The 24,508-nt window shown below is 38.2% G+C and overlaps 1 protein-coding gene across 3 annotated transcripts in view; it reads left to right on the top strand.

Moving 5' to 3' along the window:
* Positions 1-24,508, top strand: part of myocd (myocardin) — a 165,724-nt gene that overhangs the window by 133,264 nt on the left and 7,952 nt on the right. For 2 of the 3 annotated variants that reach the window (XM_038304361.1, XM_038304362.1), the window contains 2 exons: positions 5,701-5,766; positions 22,641-22,825. In XM_038304361.1, coding sequence (XP_038160289.1) covers positions 5,701-5,766; positions 22,641-22,825 — 251 coding nt within the window. The remainder of the gene's footprint in view (positions 1-5,700; positions 5,767-22,640; positions 22,826-24,508) is intronic. The other variant, XM_038304363.1, reaches the window with a different exon arrangement.

Raw genomic sequence — 24,508 nt, forward strand, 5'->3', positions numbered from 1 at the left:
GTTTTCTTTAAGTATGTCACTGGCTATTGCTCATACTGAATTGATTAACAGCCCAAACAGTAGTGGCCGATGTTCTTAATATACATGCAGGGACATTAAAACATGTCCTCTTAAGTTGTACTTTTTTAAGGACCCAAACCCGATCAAAAAAACTTTTAGTACTGCAGTGTAGGATTTACTTAAGATACACAAATACAATAAAAAATTACCAATTTGGACATAATTTGTTTCTTTTGCAGACCAGTTTTAGGTTGTGTGAATGATTTGATTGATAAGGAGCTGGTACGCCCAAAACTGGCATAGGTGATATAAGAGGTTGATTAATGAGTCCAACAAACCAAGCAGTTGCATCTGGACACTAAACGGCAGTGTGTCGCAGTGAGCTTGTTGCATTGAAGCCTGGTCTGCGCTATGTTATTCCACGCCACAACGCAAGAGGGACAATCATGAAGTGGTGTGGGTCTAGATACGGCCGAGGCGGTGAGGAAGTGGTGGCAAGTTTGTTCGACAACAGAGGGACATGAAGGCGAAAAATAGTGGGAATCCAGGTGGAAAAAGGGTCCCAGCTTTCTTGCGCACCTCGCTCTTCTAGCTGGTCCATCTTCACGAGTTGTTTTCCAAAATGGTGGTCATAAAAACAAAACAAACCTGTAAGGTACACTACAGGAAATACGCATAGTGTAGAGTGGATGTAGGGCTGACCAATCAGAGGCCTCCTGTCTGCGGTCACCTACAGTTTTGGAAAGGTGCAGCAGAGAGTCTGCAGAAGGGGCGGGGCAAATCTGTGTTAACTGCGACCCACACAGATAATGGTTTCTGAGTATAAATCAGCATTTAGTTAACAAACAGAGGAAACCTGGTAGATGCAGCAGAATTAGCTATTTACAGATTTGAACCCAATGGGCATTCCCCATCTAAAAATATCACACTGGATCCTCTAACGTTTATGTAAAGCTTATATAAGATTCCTCAACATAAAACAACTATGGGTGATTCTCTGTGTTAATCTAGAAGAATTCTATGTGACTGGTAACCTTCACTTTGTGTTACAACTGACCGTTTGGTGGTTTGGTTACTGCCTGCCAACACTTTGAAATGTTTCATGATGCCACTGGCTATTCCCCCTGGTGATTGTGTGAATATACCACCTCCTTGTAAATCATCTACATACTTATGGAAACATTACTCTTTTAATCAGTAACATATCACTAGTTCATCTCTGAGGAATCTCTAAAAATGTTAATAAAAACTAAAAGTAAAGACATAAAATGACTCAGAATACCCTTTTATATAAATGTGGTTTACTTTAATGTTATGTTTGCCACTCATTTAGTGAGGTTTAGGAGGCTGTTACAAATAATGCACATTATTGTGTCAGTAAACTATATTGTATTACTTTGATTAAGCTTCAATAGTTTTACACTAAGCACATTTAAATAGCTTGTACAACCAGGCAACATGTACTACAGTGTTCTGACAGTGAATGGCATTCTGGCTGCACATAAAGAAAAACCTTAACTGTTCCTGTCTTTTTTTTTTCTTTCTTCCACTTTTATAGTGGAGTGCTTTCTCCCCTACAGTCAGACTCTGGCTCTTGTTCATAAGTCTGACTCTTAAATGGCCAAAGCATTGTGGTAAGATACGCTCACAGTGTTTTAAGGTGGATTTTGAGTTCATACGGAGGTATTAGAGCAAAATAAACCTTATGCTTCATTTGGAAACACCTGTTTATGAGATTGTAGACAGCAATGCTCATACATCTGTCAGCGACACATTCCTGTCTGTGTCAGGGAAAGCTTAGGGGCATGTGGTTAACAAATGCGGCCGTTCTTCTAAGTTTGTCTGAGTTCTGGCGTAAAAGTGTGATGTCAGGGCTGGTTGTTCTGAGGGAGGCACAGAAATGGACAATAAATCAACCGTCGATTTTTATGGCCTTTGTTATCAAGACATCCTAGGCTGAAACAAATGACTGGGGTTTCAAAATCAACAGTATGTTTCAGCTATCTCTGATTACACGGCTCGGCCCGGCTCGGCTCTCCGTGCGCTCTGCAGTACGAAACAAGGCAACACTTTGGAGAAAGAACAGACTGTATGGCAGCTGCTGTGCTTTCTTAGGCACAGTTATTGATAACCTGTCAGTAAGCACTATGTAGAGCGGGATAATTTTTCAGTGTTGCTTTCTCAAAGAAAATAAGACATAAAACCTGCATGTGTCAAGGAGATTAAGGCTGACCGACATACATACTTGTTAAAACGGCTTGAAGGCAGTACCTTAGGTGTTCAGAAAGAATGCTTCAGGGTTTATTTTTTAGGATTTGGTTTGCAGATATGAAACAAATGAACTAAGTGAGACTCGAGTTAAGCTTTTTAAAGTGTTATGCCTTAGATTTTCTTCTGACTTTAAGGCATAAACAATAAACTTCTTACCTGAAGCTCTCTTGCTTTCTTCCTTTAGTATAAATTGGCAGGGCAGTGGTGGCCGTGTGGTTGGGGCAGTGCGCTTGAGTCTGAGAGGTGGTGAGTTCAAGCCCCACTCCTACGGATTGTCACTCTGGATCCCTGAGAGAGACTTTTAACCCCCAGGTGCCACACAATGGCAGCCCACTGCTCTCCAAAGGGGATGGGTTACATGCAAAGAGTGAATTTCTTTACTTTGTACTTGTGACAGTGTAATGACAATATAGTTGAATTCTATTCTAAATCATAAAGCACAGACATTTGCTACTGCAGCCAATGGGGTGCCCCCATTCAACAGGGCAACTAACATAATAGTAGGATCATGAGATACATTGACAAGAAGTGTTTTTATAAGTCTGAGTTAGTGAATAAACTGTGATAGTTTTTAAAAATCCACACTTTCCCTTCAAGAAATAAAAAGTAAAGGGAAAAGAAACAAATTAGCTTCCATTATTAATCATATTGTAGTTCTCAGCTAGCATTTTCTCCAAGAAACAAATGTACACCGAGGAGGCTGGTCAACAGCAGTCAACAGAAAAACGTCCTTGACAGTGGCTGTATCAGTTGCATGTTTTGGTCAGCTTCCAGTCAGCGACTAATGCCTGTGTTTGCTCTCTGTGATGTAGCGAGCTACAGGTCGTGACCCCTCTCTTGCTGTAAACTAAAGCAGATGTCAGATGAAGAAGGGACGGGTATGGTGTTACATAATTGAGGTGCTCTTCAGTGATAGAGCCGCGCTGTGGTGAACGAGCTCCGCTCCACGTCAAACTGGAACCGTTAAAAAAGCTGGAGCTTTTTCCTGACATGTGCAGCCAGAAGAGCAGGAATTGAAACCACCTGAGTGAGATGATTAACAATAGAGGAGACGAACAGAGCGTGATCAGGCGGAGCGGGAACATTTCATACTTGTGTCCCAGACACCAGGATCAGACCAGGAGACCTCCAGATAACGGCCAGGAGGAAAAGCACACGGAGACAAAAGAGACGAAAGGAACGGACGCAAGCAGACCAACAGACACAGAGGAGGCTCTTGTTTACGACCTCCAGCTCCCACCTAGGCCACTTCTGCACACGCACACGCAGACACAGCAGGGAGAGTTGTACACACATGCCGTGGACCACACACTGCCTTGCAGATCTGTTTAAAAGCCAGGAGCTGTGTTTATCTTTCCCTACATCCTGTTCGCAGAAATATTTGTCAGAAAGCAGTTTTGTTTTGCATGTGTGTGAGTGTATGTATGTTTTCTTTATGCATATGTGGACATGCATGGTACTGATGGTGCAAGAGAAACGGTGTGCTGTGAAAGAGAGCACCTGATTGGACTCAGTCCTTGCTTTGTCGGCAACTATGGTATTTAGAGATATCTTTTTGAGTGCATTCTGTAAACAATGTAATTCAGACAATATTTATCCCATACTTTCAGTTCATGAATTCAAATTTGTTTTTGTTTTTTTTCTTTAATCTTGCTTTAATAAATATTTCTGTCACAGGAAAAGGCTGTTTTATAATAGTTTCCAACTTGATAATGAAAAATGTAACAGTTTTTGTAGATTTTTTGGGTGTTGGTCTAACAAGTATATGTCATAATACAGTATGTTATGTTAAAATACTATTTACATAATATCAGAATTTATTGAGCAAATTATGAGTCAAGAAAATAAGGATAGTCTTATTGTCTTGACTTGGATGAACTTAACAGTGTAGCTAGTTCAAACCAAGTTTGCTGTTATTATTCCTATTTATTTTGAAGCAACTAAAGGCAGTGATTAAGGTTGGACAATTAATTGCACTTGGAATTTTATCGCAATTTAGCAAAACGCAGAGGGGCTCAATTTAGTTCTGCTACTTTTAACAAGACCAAGACAGTAAATTTCACCCTCCAGGCCTTTGGGGGGCAGTAAATCATTGTAAGTGAGTTTTCAGCTAGCATGCAGGTCCATGCATGATAGTAGAAGTAACAACCTATTCATGCAAAGTGTCCTGCAGCAATGAACTCTGGGCAAGCAAGCTTTCAAGGTCATAAAAAGCTGAATCCCTGGAATGAAACATCGACATGCTTATGATAAATACTATAAAAATAATGCAACCGTTTTTGCACTTACTTAATCATATTTAGTTAGTTTAACACAACTGTTGATATTAGCAGCATAGGACATAAAATGATTGTGTTAAAGTAACTTGATATGATTAAATAAATGTCAAAAGTGGTTGCATTATTTTTTTTCAGTTAAGAAAAATCTAAATATTGGTTGACAAAGCTTTAGTTTTTGAAAAATGCTTTCAAGATGCACCCAGGTTGAAGGAAAATAAAACAGCTTTATCATTAACACAGCCATAGATTGTAATTTTTTCCTGGTGCCATTATGCATCAAGCTTTGATCCTTCCATTGGTCATAAAGAAAAGGGCATCTATATTACAAAACATACCATTAATCTTTTCTCTGATATCGGTCCTAAATATCTCAACCCACTTAAAGAGTTGTACAATTTAAAAAAAAGTCACACAAAGTCTTTAATGTAGAGTTTCCTTCACTGAAAAAAATAATGCACCTTTTTTTGGAATATACTTAATCATATTTAGTTACTTTAACACATTTTTTTTTCATGTTAGCAAGGTAGGACATAAAACTATTTAAGCAAAAGTTAAAGTAACTAAATATGAATATGTATAAACCAAAAGTGTTTGCATAATTTTTTCAGTGTTGGTTGGAAAACTATGAGAGAGGGAATAGAGCACAGGTTTATTTAGCTTTGAAAAGGAAAATGAAATACTGCTTTCATTATGTGTTGGTTAAAGAAACATGATAAATTTGAATATGAGAATTTCCTCCTTTCAGGCATACATTGCATTCTAATGGCTTAAATCATGACGGGTGTGGGGGCTTTTGTAATATAGAAAACAAGGCAGTTGATGCTCCTCCTTAGAGGGACAAAATATTTACAGACAAAATAAATCAAATAGCTTTCAATCTCTTATTTTCTTTCTATGTCGATGGTGTGTGCACGTTCATTTTGCAAAGGGGGGTTTGAAACATTCATGTGAGCTATATTTGAAAGTGATTTTTAAAGTATTTATTTCTTGATTTGTACACCCCGGCTCTTATAAGGAGCTTCATCATGCAGGTTGATTAAACTCAGATGATTCTGAAACAGCTTCTTTTTTTTATTTTCCTCTTTCCCTCACCTGCCTCCTCACACCTCCTTTCCTCTTTCCTGTGCTCCTTCTGTTCTCTTTCCATCAGTGCTACAGTTAAGACTTCAGCAGAGGAGGACACGAGAGCAGCTGGCAAACCAGGGCATCATGCCTCGTGAGTAACGTCTTCCAGCACTGAAATGCCTCACCTTCATGAACACACGTACCTTTCCTCCCTCACACTTTTTGTCCACAGCAGAAAGAGCAGGACTCACTGTAACCTTTATATGTATGTGGATTTGATCAGCAGCAAAAATTTGCTGTTTTTTTCCCAGGGAATATAAAGCCTTTAAAAAAATTATTCACCCTCATTCAGTTTTTTTCTTTTAACATTCCATAATTTAAATATCTTTTAATCACAACTATTTGATGTATCTGCACTAAGCAGTTTAGGTTTGTGAAATTAAATAAGAAAAAAAATATGCAAAAGAATAACTAAAGAATAAATTTGCATATCTATCCAACCCCTGGTCTATGAAGTCCTTTAAAGGTTCTGGCGCCACCAATTACCTTCAAAAGGGAAATAGTATGCTGAATTAGCCCATCTCTGTGCAGTCAAAGTGTCACATTATCTCTCATAATAATCAGAACTTTTGTGAAAGGCCCCAGGGGCCTCAATGCTACTAAGCATGAGGTATAACACCAAGATAACCAAGGAGCTTTCCAAACAAGCCAGGAACAAAGTTATCTAGTTGTATGGCCGCTCACACTGAGCCTGGTTCTGCTAGAGGTTTCTTCCTGTTAAAGGGAATTTTGCCTCTCCACTGTCGCTCCAAGCATGCTTAGTGTGAGGGATTGCATTTGAGTCAATGAGTTGATGCAATCAACTGGTTTTCCTTAGATAGAAAACTTTGAATCAATTTGACTGTATGATCTGGTGAATTGTAAAGTGAATTGAGATGACATGTGTTGTGAATTTCCACTATATAAATAAACTGAATTGAATTGAATTGTACAAGTCAAGGCAGGGTTTAAAAAAGTATCATATTTGATGTTCCCAAAGAGTGCCATCAAATCTATTATCCTTAAATGAAAAGAACATGGGGAAAAAGGGCATTATTTCAGTGAGTTCTGTTTGAATAGTTAAGCATAAGAGGTCCCTCCCCATGGCAATCACTGCGCTTACAACCCCTTCCTACACCCCCCCCCCCACCCCCCCACCCCCTACAGCAGAGACTGCTATGAAGGCGCAGGCTAATCAGCAAAACCCCTGATAATAGCCAATAAACAGCTGTGACATATTCACTGGTAGGATATGCTTTCCATTGAAGCACAGCTGCAGCATACCGGTAGTCTTGATATTGAACACTAGTATCAGCTGTATGCTTTGAGAGGCGTGAGCAGCATGTACAGGAGTGTGATTGACACTCCTAAAACATTCCCACTGCCACTGATTGTTTGTTTCTTAACAGCTGTGTTTTATTTTTGTAAATTTTTGTAATTTGAAATAGGACCAATAGAAGCCAGTGCAGCTTTTTTTTTAACTATCTGTCTCGTATTGTACTGTCAGGTTTTGTTTTTTTTAAGTCAACTACTGCACCTCTATTTATAGGCCAAAAGTAACCGCAAAGAAGTTGCAACATTTGACAAGACTGTAATATCTGTTTTTAGGAACACAATACCCCTTATTATCAAGTATACTATACTGTGAGGTAACAAAAATTAAAAACTGCCAAGGGGAGTGATTATTAATTTACAAAGTATTATACTTGGTTAGGGCTGCTCAGTGCTGCAGTGGGTAGCACTGCCGCCTTGCAGCAAGAAGATCTGGGTTCGATTCCTGGTTTTTCTTCATGGAGTTTGTATGTTCTCCCTGAGCATGTGTGGGTTCTCTCTGGGTACTATGGCTTCCTCCCACAGTCCAAAAACATGACTGTTAGGTTCATTGGTTTCTTTAAATAAATGTTTGTGTTGTCCTGCGATGGATTGACGACCTGTCCCGGGAGTACCATGCCTAGAGATAGGCACCAGCACCCCTCGCGACCCAGCTTAGGATAAGTGTGACAGAAAATGGATGGATGGATATACTTGGCTGACATAAACTGTCAAATGTGGCTGCTTCTCTAATACCTCATTCATCTGAACTTCCAACATCCCTATACCTTCACCTCTTTCCAGAATGTTCTGAGAGATTCCAAGAAATTCCCTGGACAGAGGGCATATATAATCCTTCCAATGTGTTCTGGGTCTGCCCTTCAGTCTCCTTCTAGCATGATGTAACGGAGGTTCTTCAAAACGGAGACTATGGAGTTTCTTACCTTATTTCTAAGACATGGCCATTTGCTTCTCTGATCTTTCAGTCATTGGTAAGGGCCAGTGGGTAAATGACAAAGATTCAACACTTAAGGCAATGGACATTACTTGTACATTGAAGGTGACTTACCTGTGGCAAAACTGTGACAACACCTATGGCGTGGTGGTCGAGAGATAGGGGTCCAATAACGGCTTTTAATAATCAAGATAGAATAGAATCAAGGGATCAAATATTTATCAGCAATTCTAGTAAAGTTTGCTTTAGGGTGTTGGAAACCAGGTCCAGACTGATTTCTGAACCTTAGATTCTGAGATGAACTTTTCATCCTGGTTAGGAAATGTGATGCTGGTGAAGATTCTCAGCATCCAGGTCATAGTCATTCTACAAAAAAAGGGTAAAAAAAACCCAAAACCACTGGACTTTTTTTCCAAGTTTGAAGACGTTTCAAAGTTGATCTTAATCTTTACCGAATTACTAAGAAGGTCATTGGGTTTTGTTGGCAAGTATACAAGTGTTTTATTGATCTGGAGGAGACTTCTACCTCTATATTTTCTGGTTAAAGAACAGCATTGGTAGATTTCTGTTACTTTTTAGGGATTGATTTTCCTTAAAAAAAGAGCAAGCAGCATGATCTACCATCAGTGAAGCTGACGTTGAATAAAATATAACTATGAAACTAGGGCAGGTAAAGAATTGATGTTACAAATAGATTTAAATAAAAATGAACTCAGACTCTGGTCAAAAGGCCGATCTAAAGTTGAAGCAGGTGGATGTATCCAGCCAGAAAGCAACGGGAGACAGTTGGTAGCTTCAAATAGCAAGAAGGCGGTCAGGTTGGTGAGTGACCGCTCAGGAATGTTCTCCTGATGGAAGAGGCTCTCTGCCTCAGAGGAGGCTGCAAGCATTTGGGCAGGATTCAGAGAGAGGACCTGTTTACAGGACCGCGCTCAATCAAAGTGAAGGCACACCCGAGGACGACAACGTGCAGAGAGAACTGCCATTTACAAGACGAAAGCTTTGTTCTTTTAATGTCACATAAGTCACAGCTAGGATGACATGCAGGCCTATGCTCACAGAGTATTCTCCTAAATCTTCGTTGTTCCTGCGATTTATGGGGCTTCGTAATACTTAGATCAGCAAAGCACTGCAGCTCTTGAAGGAATTCTGTTCAACTGTAACTGCAACGAAACCCAGCATAAAAATATATTCTTTTGAATATTCATGGGAAAGAATCCCCATTTAAAAGTGGTTTAACTGTGACTATAATGAGGGAACCTGGGTTTAAATGCCTTTTCCTTTAGGAAGGGCATCCTGCATAAAAACTCTGCCAAGTCAAACAAGCTGTAGTGACTTGCTGTGGTGATCTCTGCAAATGGGAGCAGCCGAAATGACACACACACACATATATGGGAAGCAGCATAAATCATTACAAGGGAGATAACAATTAACTTCTAGCCTTTTAGTGTATTACATAATGAACATTATGTTTTTTTTCTCTGTACGGCAACATAAAGTGGTTTATAATGATCTCTTTGCTAAGAAAATTGAGTGAAAGCTCCAGTTTTGAATTTGCAGAGCAAAAAGGTGATTCCTTAAGAATTAAGGCAGGAGTGGCGGAAAAAAAATGAATTCCAAACTTTTTAGGTTTTTGCTTTATAGAAACTGAGATTCATGCATCATTGACATCCAAGTTATGCATTATTTTCTGTCTGTTCTTTCACATAATAAGGGGTTAGCTGAGTTACGCCCTGAGTTAGAAGGAATTTTATTGAACAAATTTTCCCTAAAAGCAATGTGGTCGTGGCACTAGCATTTAGGAAGGTCAGTGCATCTTTTCCCCCTGCAGAATCAGAGCAGTAAATATGTGGCACATGGGTTGCAGGGATTTGCTGAATGATATCTCTGGCACCGTTTGCCATTTCACAGAGGCTCCAGCCTCCAGATAAAGCCCTAGTAAGTGTGCGGGGGAAAGGAATCCAGAGGTCCGGCTAGACCCTATCAGTTTCTAGGAGTCTGTCACAGATAAGGCAACAAGGGGAAACACAATTGGTGGACGGGAACCCAAGCTTGCTTTCAAAAAAGAAATTTCAATTGGCTGTTTATCTCTCGGATGCAAGCAGTGGCACAGATGCAAGAGAATTAAGCTTGAACTGTTTGTTTGGATGTTTCTTTCACCCATGCCACAGATTTCTTATCACACTTTCACGTTCAGAACTCTGTCAACAGCACCAAAAATAAGACATTTCCAAAGGCAACACAGTACTGTGCTCCTCCTGCTGCTGCTTCTGTAGATGTGAATCTTCAAACGCTGGCTGCCTCTGCCTTGCTGTGTTATTCCTGCTGGGGAGATGGACACGGCACAGGGTCTGTGTATACATTACCCAGGGAACATCTGGTGTTTATTAGACTATTCAAGAATCCACCCCAGCCTCTCAGGCCTGACCGGCGTGTGGCCCGCATAGAAGCTCACTGTCTCCCTGCTGGCCTCAGGTCTGACTCCACACACACATCCAATCTAATATTTCCTCATAAAGATAATAGAGCCATAGCTGGCTGCAGGTTTACAGTGCTTTTTCCTGCTTATGCTTTCAAAACCCTCGTCTTCGGGGCAGAGATGCTTAAAACCTGGATGGGAACAGTGATATCCCGTCCAGCTTCCCTCTTACTGTCATTCAGCAAGCATAGAGTTTAGTTTAGTTTAGTTTAGTTTATTTAGGATCCCCATTAGCTGTAGCAAGCTACAGCTATTCTTCCTGGGGTCCAACAACAAAACATGAAATAAAAAAATTACAAATGAAATAAAATTATGTTGAGATTAAAACAACATCTCCCATAATCTATACATATACATATATACATACACACATATACACATACATATATACATATACATATATACCCATATACATAAACAGAAACAATCCAAACTAATCAAAACAAACTACAAAGCACAGCAAGTGAAGAAGACAGTCCTAATCGTATTTTACCTCTATATTTAATAAATGTTCTTTCAATGATTTTTTAAATTTCCTTAAATCAGTTATCAGTTTAATGTAATTCGGCAGTAAATTCCATGCTTTCATACCTCTATACATAACAGTTCTTTTTAAGGCATTTGACTTTACTTTAGGCGACCTAAAGTTTCCTTCAGTTGCATGCCTAGTCATGTATTCGTGATTTTCTGAACTAAAAGTAAGGTTTGTAAATAACATATAAGGTGTTTTTAATACAGATACATTTCTAATCATAACAGTCAATGAGTATGAAAGTCTGTCTTTAACCAACAACCAGTTTAACTTTTTATGCATTGTTATGATATTTGTCCTTAAATCACACTTCAATATTATTCGGGCAGCTCTATTTTGTACACGTTGTAGTTTATTTAGCATCTCTCCAGGGGCATTTGACCAAACGACTGGGCAGTAATCCATTTGAGAAAAAATCAATGATTGGATTATTATTTTAAGAATATGTGGGGACATAAAGGTTGCATGTCTTCTTATGACTGTGATTCCTCTACCCATCTTTGCAATCATGTTATTAATATGTTTTCTCCATAATAACGTGTTATCCACCGTCACTCCCAGAAGCTTGGACTCATGTACATTCCTTATCGAGACGTTATTGATATTAATATTCAATATATGATTACTGCTTATGTTGTAATTTGACCTCACAATCATGCTGTTAGTTTTTGCTGTATTCAATACCAGCTTATTTGCTTTCACCCATTTATCCACTCCCACTAGTTCGTTATTCATAATAATTTCTAAATCATTATTTGTTCTTGCTGATGTATATATAGTGGAATCATCTGCATACGTAATTATTTTAGTTCTTTCGAGTATGTATGGTAAGTCATTTGTAAATATTGAAAATAATAAAGGACCCAGGCAGCTCCCTTGAGGTACACCACATGTTACAGTTTGTTTTTCAGAAAATCAATTAAATCAAAAGCAGCTGAAAAATCTAGAAACACAACTCCCACCATATCTTTCATTTCAATACTCCTAAGCCAGTCATCAGACATACTAATTAGTGCTGTTGCTGTAGAATGGGCCTTTCTATAAGCATGTTGAGAGTGACAAATTATGTTATTAATCGACAGATAATTATTAATTTGTTCATATACTATGGTCTCTGTTATTTTTCCTAACACAGGTAGTAGACTTATCGGACGACTATTTGAGCTGGAAAAGGGCAGTTTCTTATTTTTCTGTAATGGGATTATTTTTGCTGTTTTCCAGGCTTGTGGACACACTGAAGACATAAAACTTAAATTAATAATGTGAGTAATTACAGGAGCGATTTCATCAGCAACCAATTTGAGAAGTCTGACATCCAGTTCATCAACACCCGGTGGTTTATCTTTGCACTTTTTCAGGCAATCCTTTACCCTTTCATTATTTCGTTTCTTATTAATAAGTGAGATATTTCATTACTTAGGTTAGGCATATTTTCTCTTAGTTTTGCTATTTTACTAATGAAATAATTATTTAAATAATTAGCAATTTCTCTAGGTCCAGTTATGAAGCCATCGTTTGTCTCAAGAAATAATGGATGCGTTCTATTTTTCCTATCTGTCAAATCATTAACTATCTTCCACATTTTTTTGCAATCATTCCCCGCCTTCTTTACTCTATCTTCATAATAATTCTTTTTTTTCTTTTTATTTAGCTCTGTCACAGCGTTTCTTGTTTTCCTATATAGGCACCAGTCTCCCTTATTCCCAGTTATAATTGCAGTTTTTTTCATTTGGTCTCTCATTTTCATAGCTTCTTTCATTTCTTTGTCCAGCCAGGGTGTTTTCGATGATCTGAGGGTAAACCTTCTCAAAGGTGCATGTTTCTCAATCACAGGTAGAAATAAATCATCAAACTTTGACAGTGCAAGCTCAGGATTTCTTTCAGTCAACACTTTAGACCAACATATTTCTCTCACATTGTCAACAAAAGAATAAGGATTGAAAGATGCATATGATCTCTTAAAAATTATTGTTGGTCCTTGCCTATCTACCTTATTGTTTTTTTCTACTATAATCAGATTATGGTCACTGCTTCCAATAGGGACTATTGGAAGTGCTATTAGAGTGCTGGGAGGAAATGTTTTTCCCTTTCGAAAACTCTTCTTTAAAGTTTTGTTTGTCCCTTCTATACTTTTTAAAACACCAGAAAAAAATTAATTTCATACAGGAAGAAAATCTCAAGACCATCCAGGCACTTTTCAGCTATCATGAATGGATGCCATGGTATCTTTTTTTTTATTTTAATCAGGACTTGACCAGACTTTGCCACCACCTTCTCCTATGGATGATAGTTTATTAAGCCAATGATGTACTTTAAGATTTCTAAGCTTAAGGTCACAAACTGGGGAGCTGGTCCGATTTGAGATTATCTACTTTTTGAGAAATTTTGAGTTATTTGAATCTACGGCAATCCGTCAGGGTTCAAACTATCACACTACCACCATTTTGTCTAATATTCAAATATTTTTGATCATAGGCAAACATTTCATTGTGTTGTAGGAAGCTAATAAATCCCATACATACTTTTTTTAATGTAAATTGTGTCAACACATTAAAAACATTTCATTTTGCACAGACATTGCAGCCATAAACCCATACCCAGGCACAATGTTACCACATCTAGAAGCTGTGCTTTCACAGCTTTCTAGTAACATCAGCCTTAATGATTTTGTCCACCCAGAAGACCCATTTGTGCAGTTTATTTCTCCTTTATTCAACTTCTTTTTGTTGTTTTTCTTAATTTTGTGAAATTAGGAATTACATTGTATAGATTCTGTAAAAATTTGTTGGTTGCTAAGTTCTTCATACTTTGTTGTTATAAACTCAGGAAAGATGATTTTGTAGTAGAAGATATGTCCAACGGCTGTTTGTGTATTTTTGAATCATGCACATGCGACAGCGCCCCCTCCTTCACAACATATCTCTACGCTGGAAACCCCTCTGCCGGTACGTTTGTATTTCACCTAGAGAAGCAGCAAAGTGTCGGGATGCACCTAATCAGCAGGAAATCCCCATAAAAAGAAGAGATCTCTGCCGGCGTTATCACTGCAAGTTATATTTACAATATGTTGGTGTGTTCTCGCTGCTGCTGCTACAACTTACTGCAGAATTAAATATAATTTACCTGTTCAGTAGAGCTTTTGCAACCAAAGCATCCATTTTCCGACCCCTTTGCTCACTAGGGGTCACCATCACTGAAAAGAATCTCCTAAACCCACAGTTAGCCGCCTCCGTTCTCTCCCAATTTCTCTCCTCTATTCAATTGCATAGAAAAAAAGGTTTGGTTTGTCAGGATTCTTTTTGGCCGTTGATGCTCCAGTTTACACAAAAGAGCGAACAAATAGCTAAAAACAGCCAAAAAGCGTATGAGTTACGCTTGCAGCCTGCATAAGTACATGTTTTGTAAGCCAATGTTTTGTAGGCCCCATCACGTGGCCAGAGTTTATGGATTTAATTTTTCTTGGGGGGGGGGGACAATAAGTGCAAGAATGCCAGCCATCAATTAAGTCATTTTAGATTAATCTAGACACTTAATTTCTGAGAAAAATCCTCTTTCATACCTTTAACTTGTCAATTAAAACAACCAACTAATTCAGAAAATATTGTTACCTCTTGCCTTTATGTTGCTTTACCTTTTAAAAATTGTGAATTCTAAAAATATCCATCAAAAATATATTAGAGGAAGCTTAGAGGAATTATTAAATGTTTTTTACTTTATGACACCTAATAAGCATAGTTACATCACACAAGTGTAATCTTTCATAATCTGATTGAGGAGACTCATGTTGAAACAGGTTGTTTATTAACCTTTATGAAAAAGTAAAGAGAAAAGAAAGTAGTCCAAGATTGGAGCTTTGGGGAACCTCAACATTCTTTTAAGAACACCAAACACATGGGAATTGATGCAAGGACTGGGGTAGGAAATCTCCATTGACAAGAAGGGCATTAGCTAATATAACTCTATTTTACTGAGGCTGATCCTACTACTCTCTTCTTTGTTATGGTCACTAAAGTTTGATAGAAATAGCCTATAGACTACATTTTAAAGGACTGGTTGTCTAAATAAACTTAGCTATGCTTTTCTAAATGACTCATGAATCTTCAGCTAAACTCAGCTGCCATCAAAAGGTATAATGTATTGAAAACTTGAATTGCTGGAACCATGAGGGAGCCAAGCTGTGGCCACTTCACACTCTGCTCACTAGGAGCAACTATCAAAATACACAGATGCTAAGAAAGCAAGCACCATGCAAAGAAAAGCTTGAAGAGCTGATATCGTGGAAATGACATCGGACTGATCTCAGTGAGATATGAAGAACAGTATTTGCTTTATCTGAGACTTAATATTAAATATCTCTTTTCTTTGTAATGGAAAAAATTTTTTTACTTTTAAATAAATTGTTTAATATCTGATTAAGTTCCCATTAAACAGTATTATTCCAACTCAGATGTCCAGGACCAGGCTTGATATCTTTATTTTTTAAGTCAACCTCAATCCCATGCCATCTCTTTGAAATCTCCAACTAAAATCATATTTGCCTAAATAAGTGTGTTTGTATTTTTCATACGCTCAGATAATCAACCTGATTTAGTTTCACAGTTCCACAGTTCTCTGCTGGGAATTGACTCAGCCCACAGAATGCTTTAGATACATGCAGGGTTCCCCCCGACCCTGATTATTTATTCTGGATTTAACAGAGAGAAACAGACTGTGGAAGGTTAAAAGTCCTAACCAACCACGTCTCTCTGCTTATTATTCTAACACTTTGAATCTTTGATGGGCACACATTAGAACCAAACCTGCCCAGCAATGTTAAATATTAGGCGAATCAAAGAAGCCTGCATGTGTAGTGCTTCAGCTGTAGTTTAAACATCCAGAAATAAGTGCAAGAACTGGATGTGGAATAAACAATTAAGAAATTGGGTTAAAAGCAATTCATTTTTTTAGGGTTGGACATGTAATATAAATGTAATATATTTTCTTAATTCAATATTTCATAGAATATATATTTTTTATTCATAATGCTAATCAAGATTCAGTACAAGGAATAAAATATGTGCTAAAAACAGTAAAACAAATCAAAATACAAAATTGTGACAGAACAAAAAAAAGACAGAACATGGTATATTAAAAACATTTTTATTTCATAGAGACTGACTAGAATATAATTGGGTCATAATATGTTGGGGGGGAAACAATATCAATGATCGGGATGTTTTCATACCTTTGAAGTAAAACTTTGGTAATGCATGTTATTAATTATTCCAGCATTTAGTCTTTGATAATAGTCTGTCAGCATTTTACATCCTAGATTTGCAATATTGGTGCATTCTGTATGGAAAGGTTCTCAAATTCTATTAGATTGCATGGGAATCTCCTGTCCACAGCACGTCTGAGGATACCCTACTGACATTTTGTCAGATTTATTTTTGAATTTTGGTCAGATCATTAAAAACCATCAATGTCCTGTCAAAAATCCATTCTAATCTTGATTTACATATATTCTTGATCTCACTGGAATGTTAAAAAATAGGATTCAGTTTGGGTGAAATAGGGCTGGAGAATATGGCCCCATTTTGGTAGATACCATATAATTTCAGCACTGATATAAACAATATAAAAGCACCAGAAAAATTAACAATAAATATTAATATTCCAATAAACTTTTCAAATGTAACATTTTAGAAATCATTGCTTGAAAGTAACCCCGCCTCTCGCCCATTGACTGCTGGAGATAGGCACCAGCACCCCAATTGGGAGAAGCGTGTCAGATAATGGATGGATGGATGTTTGGAAATTACTTTTTTTGAGGTAAAAGCTCTACAGATAAAATGCCTATCTAATCAGGGGACCATCTCTCCTCATTTTTCTTAAAGGCTTCTTGCCTCTTTGAGTAAGTATGTCTGATATCTGATTGCCTCCTTTTTTCGTGATTGTCTGTCAGTTGTTTAAGAAGAAATACACACCTAAGCCTGAAAGACTGTGTTCACTAATCACTATAATAAATTAGCAAACCAGCTAATAACTGGCTTTGAAAACACAGATTTAAGGTCCCCAGTTGATTCCTGAATGTAACTTTGATAAACCCTAAAGCTTGGCAAACACTATGCTATTTTTAGTCATTTTTGACACGATTTTCCAGTCGTGCAAAAAAAAGTTTAGGGAACAGGCCGACTCCTGTCCAAATTCTGAGTCATGCGGTATAGAAGGGGGGCAGAGGTGACTGGCACCTCACGACAAGCTCCAGATCACAACTCGTGGGTCTCAAAAAAATCAAACCTGTTTGATATTTTGGTCTTGGCTCGTAACTGAAGCGGTGACATGATTTTTCTTCTAATGCTACCTCTATTTATTGCTTTGCATGTCAGGATTATTCAAGGCCCTGACCTGTCTTTGAATAGGGACATTGTGAGTAGTCAGATTGCATCTGAGCGTCGCATCGTAAAGTCTCAGGACATACACCGCAAATTGTGAACTTTTGAACTCTGGTTAATTCGCACAATTTGAGTCGGGGCTGCAAGCAACAGTTGAAAATATCTCAGTGTATGCCACACCTTAAAATTTTAGTTGTATTTTGTTTGTTTTTTTTACTCATCCTGTTACATTTTCCCCCCGTCTCTCATCCATACTGCCCTACTGTAATCTTGATGTTAATGTTCTTGTTTTAATTTTTCAATGATAAAAGTTTTGTTTAATATGCACTTCTAATTGTTAGTAAAAACAAACCAGATCCCAACCATATTTGGGTTTTTGCTACCTGGGCACAGCAGGCTTTGACAACACTTGTAATGTTTCCTAGCAAGAACCAAACCTTTAACAGCAAAAATCTATTCAATCATGGTACATGGCCTGTACTTATATAGCGCTTTTTCAAGTCAGGAGACTTGACCAAAGCACTTTACACTACATTCAGTCATTCACCCATTCACACACACACTAATGGTGGCAAACTACATTGTAGCCACAGCTGCCCTGGGCCTCACTGACAGAAGCGGTGGTGCCGTACACTGGCACCACCGGGCCCTCTGACCACCATCAGTAGACAATGCAGGTGAAGTGTATTGCCCAAGGAAACAACGACACTGAAAGTCGGAGTCAATCCTTCGATTTCAGGGCGAACTCCTACATCCGACGCCACTGTCGCTCCTATTCAATCATAAAAAAAAATAATCAATGAACTAATGCATTCCATAATGTCACAGGAGGCTCCCTGTCAGTAAGGACACGCCTGCTCTGTCCTCTTATTTAAGGGCGTCACTCAGCTCTTGACTGTAACTTTAAGATGTGATACCAGTTGTTGCTTTAAGACAGCAATTTCTACCTTTTTTTGTTCTTTATCAGACTCTAAAGTCCGAGACATTTGTTTAAACAGCTTCTGCAGGGTAAAGGTTATCCAGAAAGGGACTATCATGGGCACTTAGTTGATGCTAAAACTTACCGCACTGAAGCTTGGGCAGCACAGCTGCAAAGAACGAGTGAATTATATGTCAATATTTGCTTTTTATAATAGAGAAACTGCAGATCATGATGCTGCTACCGCTGTGTTCCATTGGGGGCAGTGTTCTTTCATCAATGTTGGGTGTTTTCATCAAATTTACTTATGTAAGAAAGTTTTTTCACCCAAATTTTAGTTTATCATGCTAAAACTAATTGTAAAAGATTTTTTTAATCCCGCTTTAGACTCATAATGACTCATCCAGAGACGTGTAGAATATAACCATCAATTGGCAGAAATTCTGGCAGCTTCTTCAGTGTTGGTGTCAACCTCTTGGCAGTTTGTTTTGCTTTCCTTGCGTTTATAGAAAACTCCAGTTTCTACATTATACACCAGAACTGAGGAGGAGGAAACAATGAGTTTCCTAAACCAGAAATCCAGTTATCCATAAAGGCCAAACCAAGCGGGATTGGAGAGAAATTGGTGCATCAGGAATAAGTTGGACTTTGTGCCAAGAGACTCAGCTCCTTCTTTGGCTGTACAAGAAACTCATTATCTTCCAAATCCTCAAATGTTCCAACAGTTTGGGTTCCCACAAAATAAGGAGTTCTGGATATTGTGGTCATACTCATCCTCCCCAATGACAGCTTCTCTGAAAAAAACTCTCGTCAAGCTAACATGATTTACGTCTGCTGAAGATTTCAACAAAAAGTTGGGCCTTGGGCAGGAGCCCTCACAGCTGGCACAAATAAATATTAAACCTTTACACTCCAACACAGGCTTTATAGAAAGGTACTGATGTGGGATCCAAACACATGGGCTATATTATACGCTTTCCTGACCTTCATTTAATTTTGTGTTTGTTACTTTACCTTCATATGGTGTAAAAACCATAAACCTGCCCTGAAACTAAATGAAAAGCTCTACAGGACTTTGGCACAATAGCTGTTTACTCTCAGTTAAATGTGGACTACAACACAGATACAGCCATTTGAAACACTCAAGGGTTCAGAAAGGTTTAAATTCAGCATTAATCTGTTCCTTCTTCTTTTAATGAGACTAAACATGGTCTGTATCTATTCTATGAAGAAGGATATTCCAAATTTCCCCTCAGTTGATCTAGGATATGACACTGATCATCCAGAAGTTCCTATATAATTATAGAAGTTCAGATAGTCCCAGTATCCATAAGATGGAGGAAAGGATTCGGATATAGCGCCAATTTACTTTACAAGGCATTTTACAGATGTAATACAGTCAGATTGGTTAAAAGTTTCTGTCTTGAAAAAACAAGTGATTGCATCCAGCCATTGACTTGCAAGACATGCTTCTCCGCAATAATCTTGTGGCTGTGATTTTTGCTTGCATTTTGTCGTTGATTTGTCAGCAATCTCTCATATCAAGCATGCATGCTTGATATGAGAGACTTTGAGGGGTTTTGCATACATTTTAAATTTGCAAAAGAAATCAAAGATTCTGGGTTGGTCTATTACATGACATTCAAATACACTGAAATTTGTAATTGTATTATTTATTGTTGAGACAGGATGTTTTCAACAATACCAAAAGTTTTCCAAGATTTGGTCAGTGGTCAAGCTCACACCCCAATGGTAATGTGAGTGCCATATTTTTCAGTAAGAGCAGCTTGAGCATCATTGTATATAAACTCTACCTTGTGAACTGAAATGTTTAAAGAGTCCTTTCATTATGATCGAGGTTAATTTAAGGAATGGCCCCATCTGTAAGCTTTAAAAGTGTCCACATATGAGCTTTGTTCAGAGCCTTTGGTCTTAGTCATCACATTGCTTAGCCCTGACTTCCCAATGTTGGTCTTCTGACACCACAGCATGTTAAGTAAATGAGCCAGAGTGCTTGAGGCAGTTGGAGGATAGTGGAGGAGGAGATCTGCCTTTAATGAGATGTCCAGCAGCTGTATTTTCTTCGAAACTTTTTCTCAAGAGGTGTCCTCAAACTTGAGTGCGTCCTTGTGCGGACATACCTGTGCCTATGTTTATGCTCAGCTTCAGCCAAACATCTGTTTTCTCTGGTTCCAGAAAAGCTTGTACAAAGCCACATGACAGAGGCGAGCTGTTGCGCCCAAAGCATTAACCCCTCACCTTAAAGCTCCCTATCTGCATAACAAACACTCCCACTGATTGGTTCGACCTCTTTATAACAGTTTTAAAAGCAGCATGAACTCTAAAGCCAGTCACTTGAAAAGCGGAAGTGTACGCAGCATGCCGGTTTCCTGCAATTCTGCCAACTCAATCTCCTAGTGACAAATTATGAAAACGATGTTAAAGAGTCACAGAGACACAGTGTGTCTGTATGTGTGAGTGCAGAGAGTTAAATGTGAACAGGTGGGAGGAAATAGCCTTGAGCACACAGTTTTGTGTGTATGGGTGTGTGTCTACTACAAGGTCATTGAGTTGCACAGACTGGGCCTGGTACTTTGACTGAAACCAGCGTCTGTTCCAGCTTGTCACATGTTTGGATACAAAAAGACAATCTTGTACCCCGATCCACATAGACACACATAGGACAACCTGTACCACTTCCCTCCCCTGTGGCTATGTGCCTTCTCTTCTGTCAGATAGTTGAGGCCAGCTCCAATCAAAGCTCTGCTTACTATCAGAACAGCCAATAAACATTGCAACAGAACTAAAGTGGGCTGCGTGATCCCACACCCGGGTAGCGTAACACCTTGTGTCTGAGTGTTGTAGTAGGTGTCAGTGACAGACAGGCAGCGTGTGAATACTTCAGGCTAGATAGGCTGTGAGTAATGTAGGATTATTAGAATCCGACAGCAAAATTTTTTTTGTGCCTAAAACACATATATAGCATCATTCTGCAAGCTGCTATGACTGATAATATTCTGCATTAATTTGACATAGCAGGGTTGGAGTAAGACTTTGAGGTAATCTAGGTCCCATTTTCAACCCAAAAATAAATCTAACCATTCATCCAGTTTCTGCTTTATCAGGGAGCTGGTGCCTGTCTCCAGAAGTGGGCTTCACCCTGCACAGTTCAGCAGTAGGCATTGGTTCGTCGACAGTATTACGGCATATATAGCTTCTCCATTGCTATAGTCTTAGAAAATATACACTATGTAGGGTTCTAATTTAACACTAATTCTGAGTGGGACCAAATGCACTCTTAAAGTGTTACTTTAACACTGCAAAATTTACACTGTAACAAAATGCCCCATTAGTGACAACTGATGCAACTAAAAAATACATACCATATCACAACATGACATAAATTTAGCATGTTTAAATTGACTTTTTGACGAAATAGCTGCTCAAAATGTTCATTTTGAACATTTTTGCAGTAGTTTATAATTAGCAGGTAAAAATTTGTCACTGAAGTGACATTAAATTAAATTATTAGGCCTTTACACAATTTTTTTCCTCTTACCAATAATTACTTTATGTAAGAGCATATAGAATGGAATATATCAGAATGATCTTTTGTCTTATTAGAGGTCGTCATGTTATCTGTAAAGTCTGATGAGGTTGTTATATGATTCGAATTGGCAAAAAACAATAAGGCTCCTTATTACCTTAATTTTTCTTTCACCTTAGAAAAAAAATGGTGATAATGTAAGAACAGTACAGGAGAACAGGAATCAAAGCCAGCTGTGTTTACTTATTGCATTTTAAATTATATAGTAAAAAAAATTGCTTTTTAATTAGATTTTTTTTAAGCCAGTTACAATATAACAGCGTAATGTGATTTTTACCTTTCTGAAAAATGCATTCTGCTTTAAGTTTGCTTTAGATGCATAGTTTACAGTAAGGAAATCAGTTGAGATGTAGTTGACTTTGGATAAATTTGTATTTATTGTGTTCTGTAGCAGCCTAAAGAACAAATAACAACTCGACATAGAATTAGTTTACCGCTGCCCCCTCAACACCTGCAGGGTTGTTGATTCTTCAATGTTCTGAGTTTAACTAAGATTTATTGGGTCTCATTTTTGTAGCTGTAGCCAATACTGCTTTAGCAAGAAAGCAGTATTTTGCACTTGAAGGATAAAAGAAACTAAGTGTTAGATGGATTTTAAGGGTAAGATTTTAATGGCTATGAAGCAAAGCTGTGGTTCCTTTAACTCATCAAAATACTGTTTGTTTGAAATAAGTTAAATCCACAATATATTTCCTGTATATTTCATTCCTGGCAAGTTAGAATTAACATTGTTGATTTTTTTTTTCCTGATGGAAATGTAATCTTCATCTGTTAAATGATCGCTCTTTTTTTTCTTCTTCTTCTTACAGTAAACCATGGCAAATTCCCCAAGCAGGAGGACTCATATGCATTTGAGGAGGACAGCAGCAGTGAAAGTCTGTCTCCGGAGCAGCCCCACAGTGACGAGTCCCAGGGCTCAGCCTGCCCTTCGTCTGATGCTGTTGGCAGCACGGCCTCTTCTTCCTCTTCACCTTCCCTCACCAGCCAACGACAGGTAGAAGCCAATGCTTCAGCCAGCTTTTCAGCTCCTCTGTTCATCTCATGCTGGTACCCATTTTAGACATTCCTCTGCTGCCCTCATGTGGAAAAACAATTAGATCCACTATCCTAGGTGTTGAACTATGGAGGAAGTTTAACTCTGCAAGAGTCACATTCCTGAACACTGTCTCTATATTGTAACTGCCTTCGTTTTACCAAGATGATGTTGACCATATCAGCTTCAGCAAAGGTCTGAGGAACTACATTTCGATCAGTTAAAAGCTCTCAAATATTTAAACTCCACTACAGCCTGTTTTTTTTTTTTTTTTTTTTTTGGGGGGGGGGGGGGGGGGGGGGGGGGGGGCACAGATAAAGAGAAAAAAAAAATTATACATATTAAAAAGAGTGAGGATTTTAATTGCTCTCCTACCTTTATAAAGCATATTCTTCAAGAGATATGAATACTTTCATAGCAGATGTGGAGAACATTTAAAATTTTTTTCCAAAATCCAACAGTAAGTGTTTGTCGAGTAAAAGAAAGAATGTACAATAACATTTTTAAGTACTCATTTTATTGCTCTGGGCTATCTACTTAATCGTATATTTTTCATCTGCAGCTACACCCTTGATTTGAAATTTAAAACTTGTTGTAAATGGCAATAATACACATTTTGCACTGCTTAATCTTAAGAAGGTTTCAAGTAGCACTTCCAAATGCAATAACTGTTAACCTAAAATTGGCTTTTCAGAAGCTGATCAAAAGTTAAAGAACATATCTTGAAAAATAATCCCTTGATAAGAAACATATTTCTTAATAATGGACTCAGTAAGGAGTAACTGGACCATTCTTGTTAATCCCCTAATAAAAATTGCTTGCTGATGTTTTCTTAAGACTAGAGGGAATGTTGCTCCAAATGGTGAAGATGACTTCATCCACTGTCTGGAACTGGTGACCCCAAATATTCTCAGTTTTATTTAGAGCCCCAAATTATTTAGACTCCAGTAGTTTCTAAATCATCAAGTTTCCTTCGACTATAGGTAATATTGAGGGTTTAGAAGTGACAAAGCCAGAGTCCAGACTTGAATCTGAGAGAAAACTCACAGAGGGAGCATAAAGATTGAGGTGATGGTACGGAGGCTTTCCTTTAATGGGTAAACCCTGAGCAGTATAATGCTTCTGGTCTGGGGATAGGACTTTCAGTGCGATTGAGGGGAAGGGTTATGTGTTGCGCAATTATCGTTGGTGGAACCTATGTTGCATTGAAGTTGTAAAGTTGATAGGTCAGACAGAAGCAACAATACCGGAAGAAAAATACAAGTGGTGGCCAAGTGGTTAGGGCATAGAGCTTGGCTTCCTGAGGTTGTTAATTCAAAACCCACTCCCTGGGCACTGAAAAATGGCAGCCCACTGCTCCCAAAGGGGATAGGTTAAATGCGGAGATTGAATTTTGTAGCTCTGTGACAGTGAAATAACAATAAAAACTCTGGGGGGAAAAATTAATTTTAATTATTTGCACTTTCTGTGACACAAAATAAATGTTCCTGATGACTTTAAGAAAGAATGCAGCTGTGTAAAACTCAAATATCTGCTTGGTATTGCAAGATATCGCTTAATTCCCAAATGGCCCTTATGTTTTCAAAGATGTCTATTATTGTCGCTGTTGCAGCCAGCTTGCCTCGCCAGCTGCCAGCTCACCAT

The sequence above is a fragment of the Cyprinodon tularosa genome, unplaced genomic scaffold (genome assembly GCF_016077235.1).
Source record: "Cyprinodon tularosa strain WSP-4 unplaced genomic scaffold, ASM1607723v1 ctg531, whole genome shotgun sequence".
Lineage (NCBI taxonomy): Eukaryota > Metazoa > Chordata > Actinopteri > Cyprinodontiformes > Cyprinodontidae > Cyprinodon > Cyprinodon tularosa.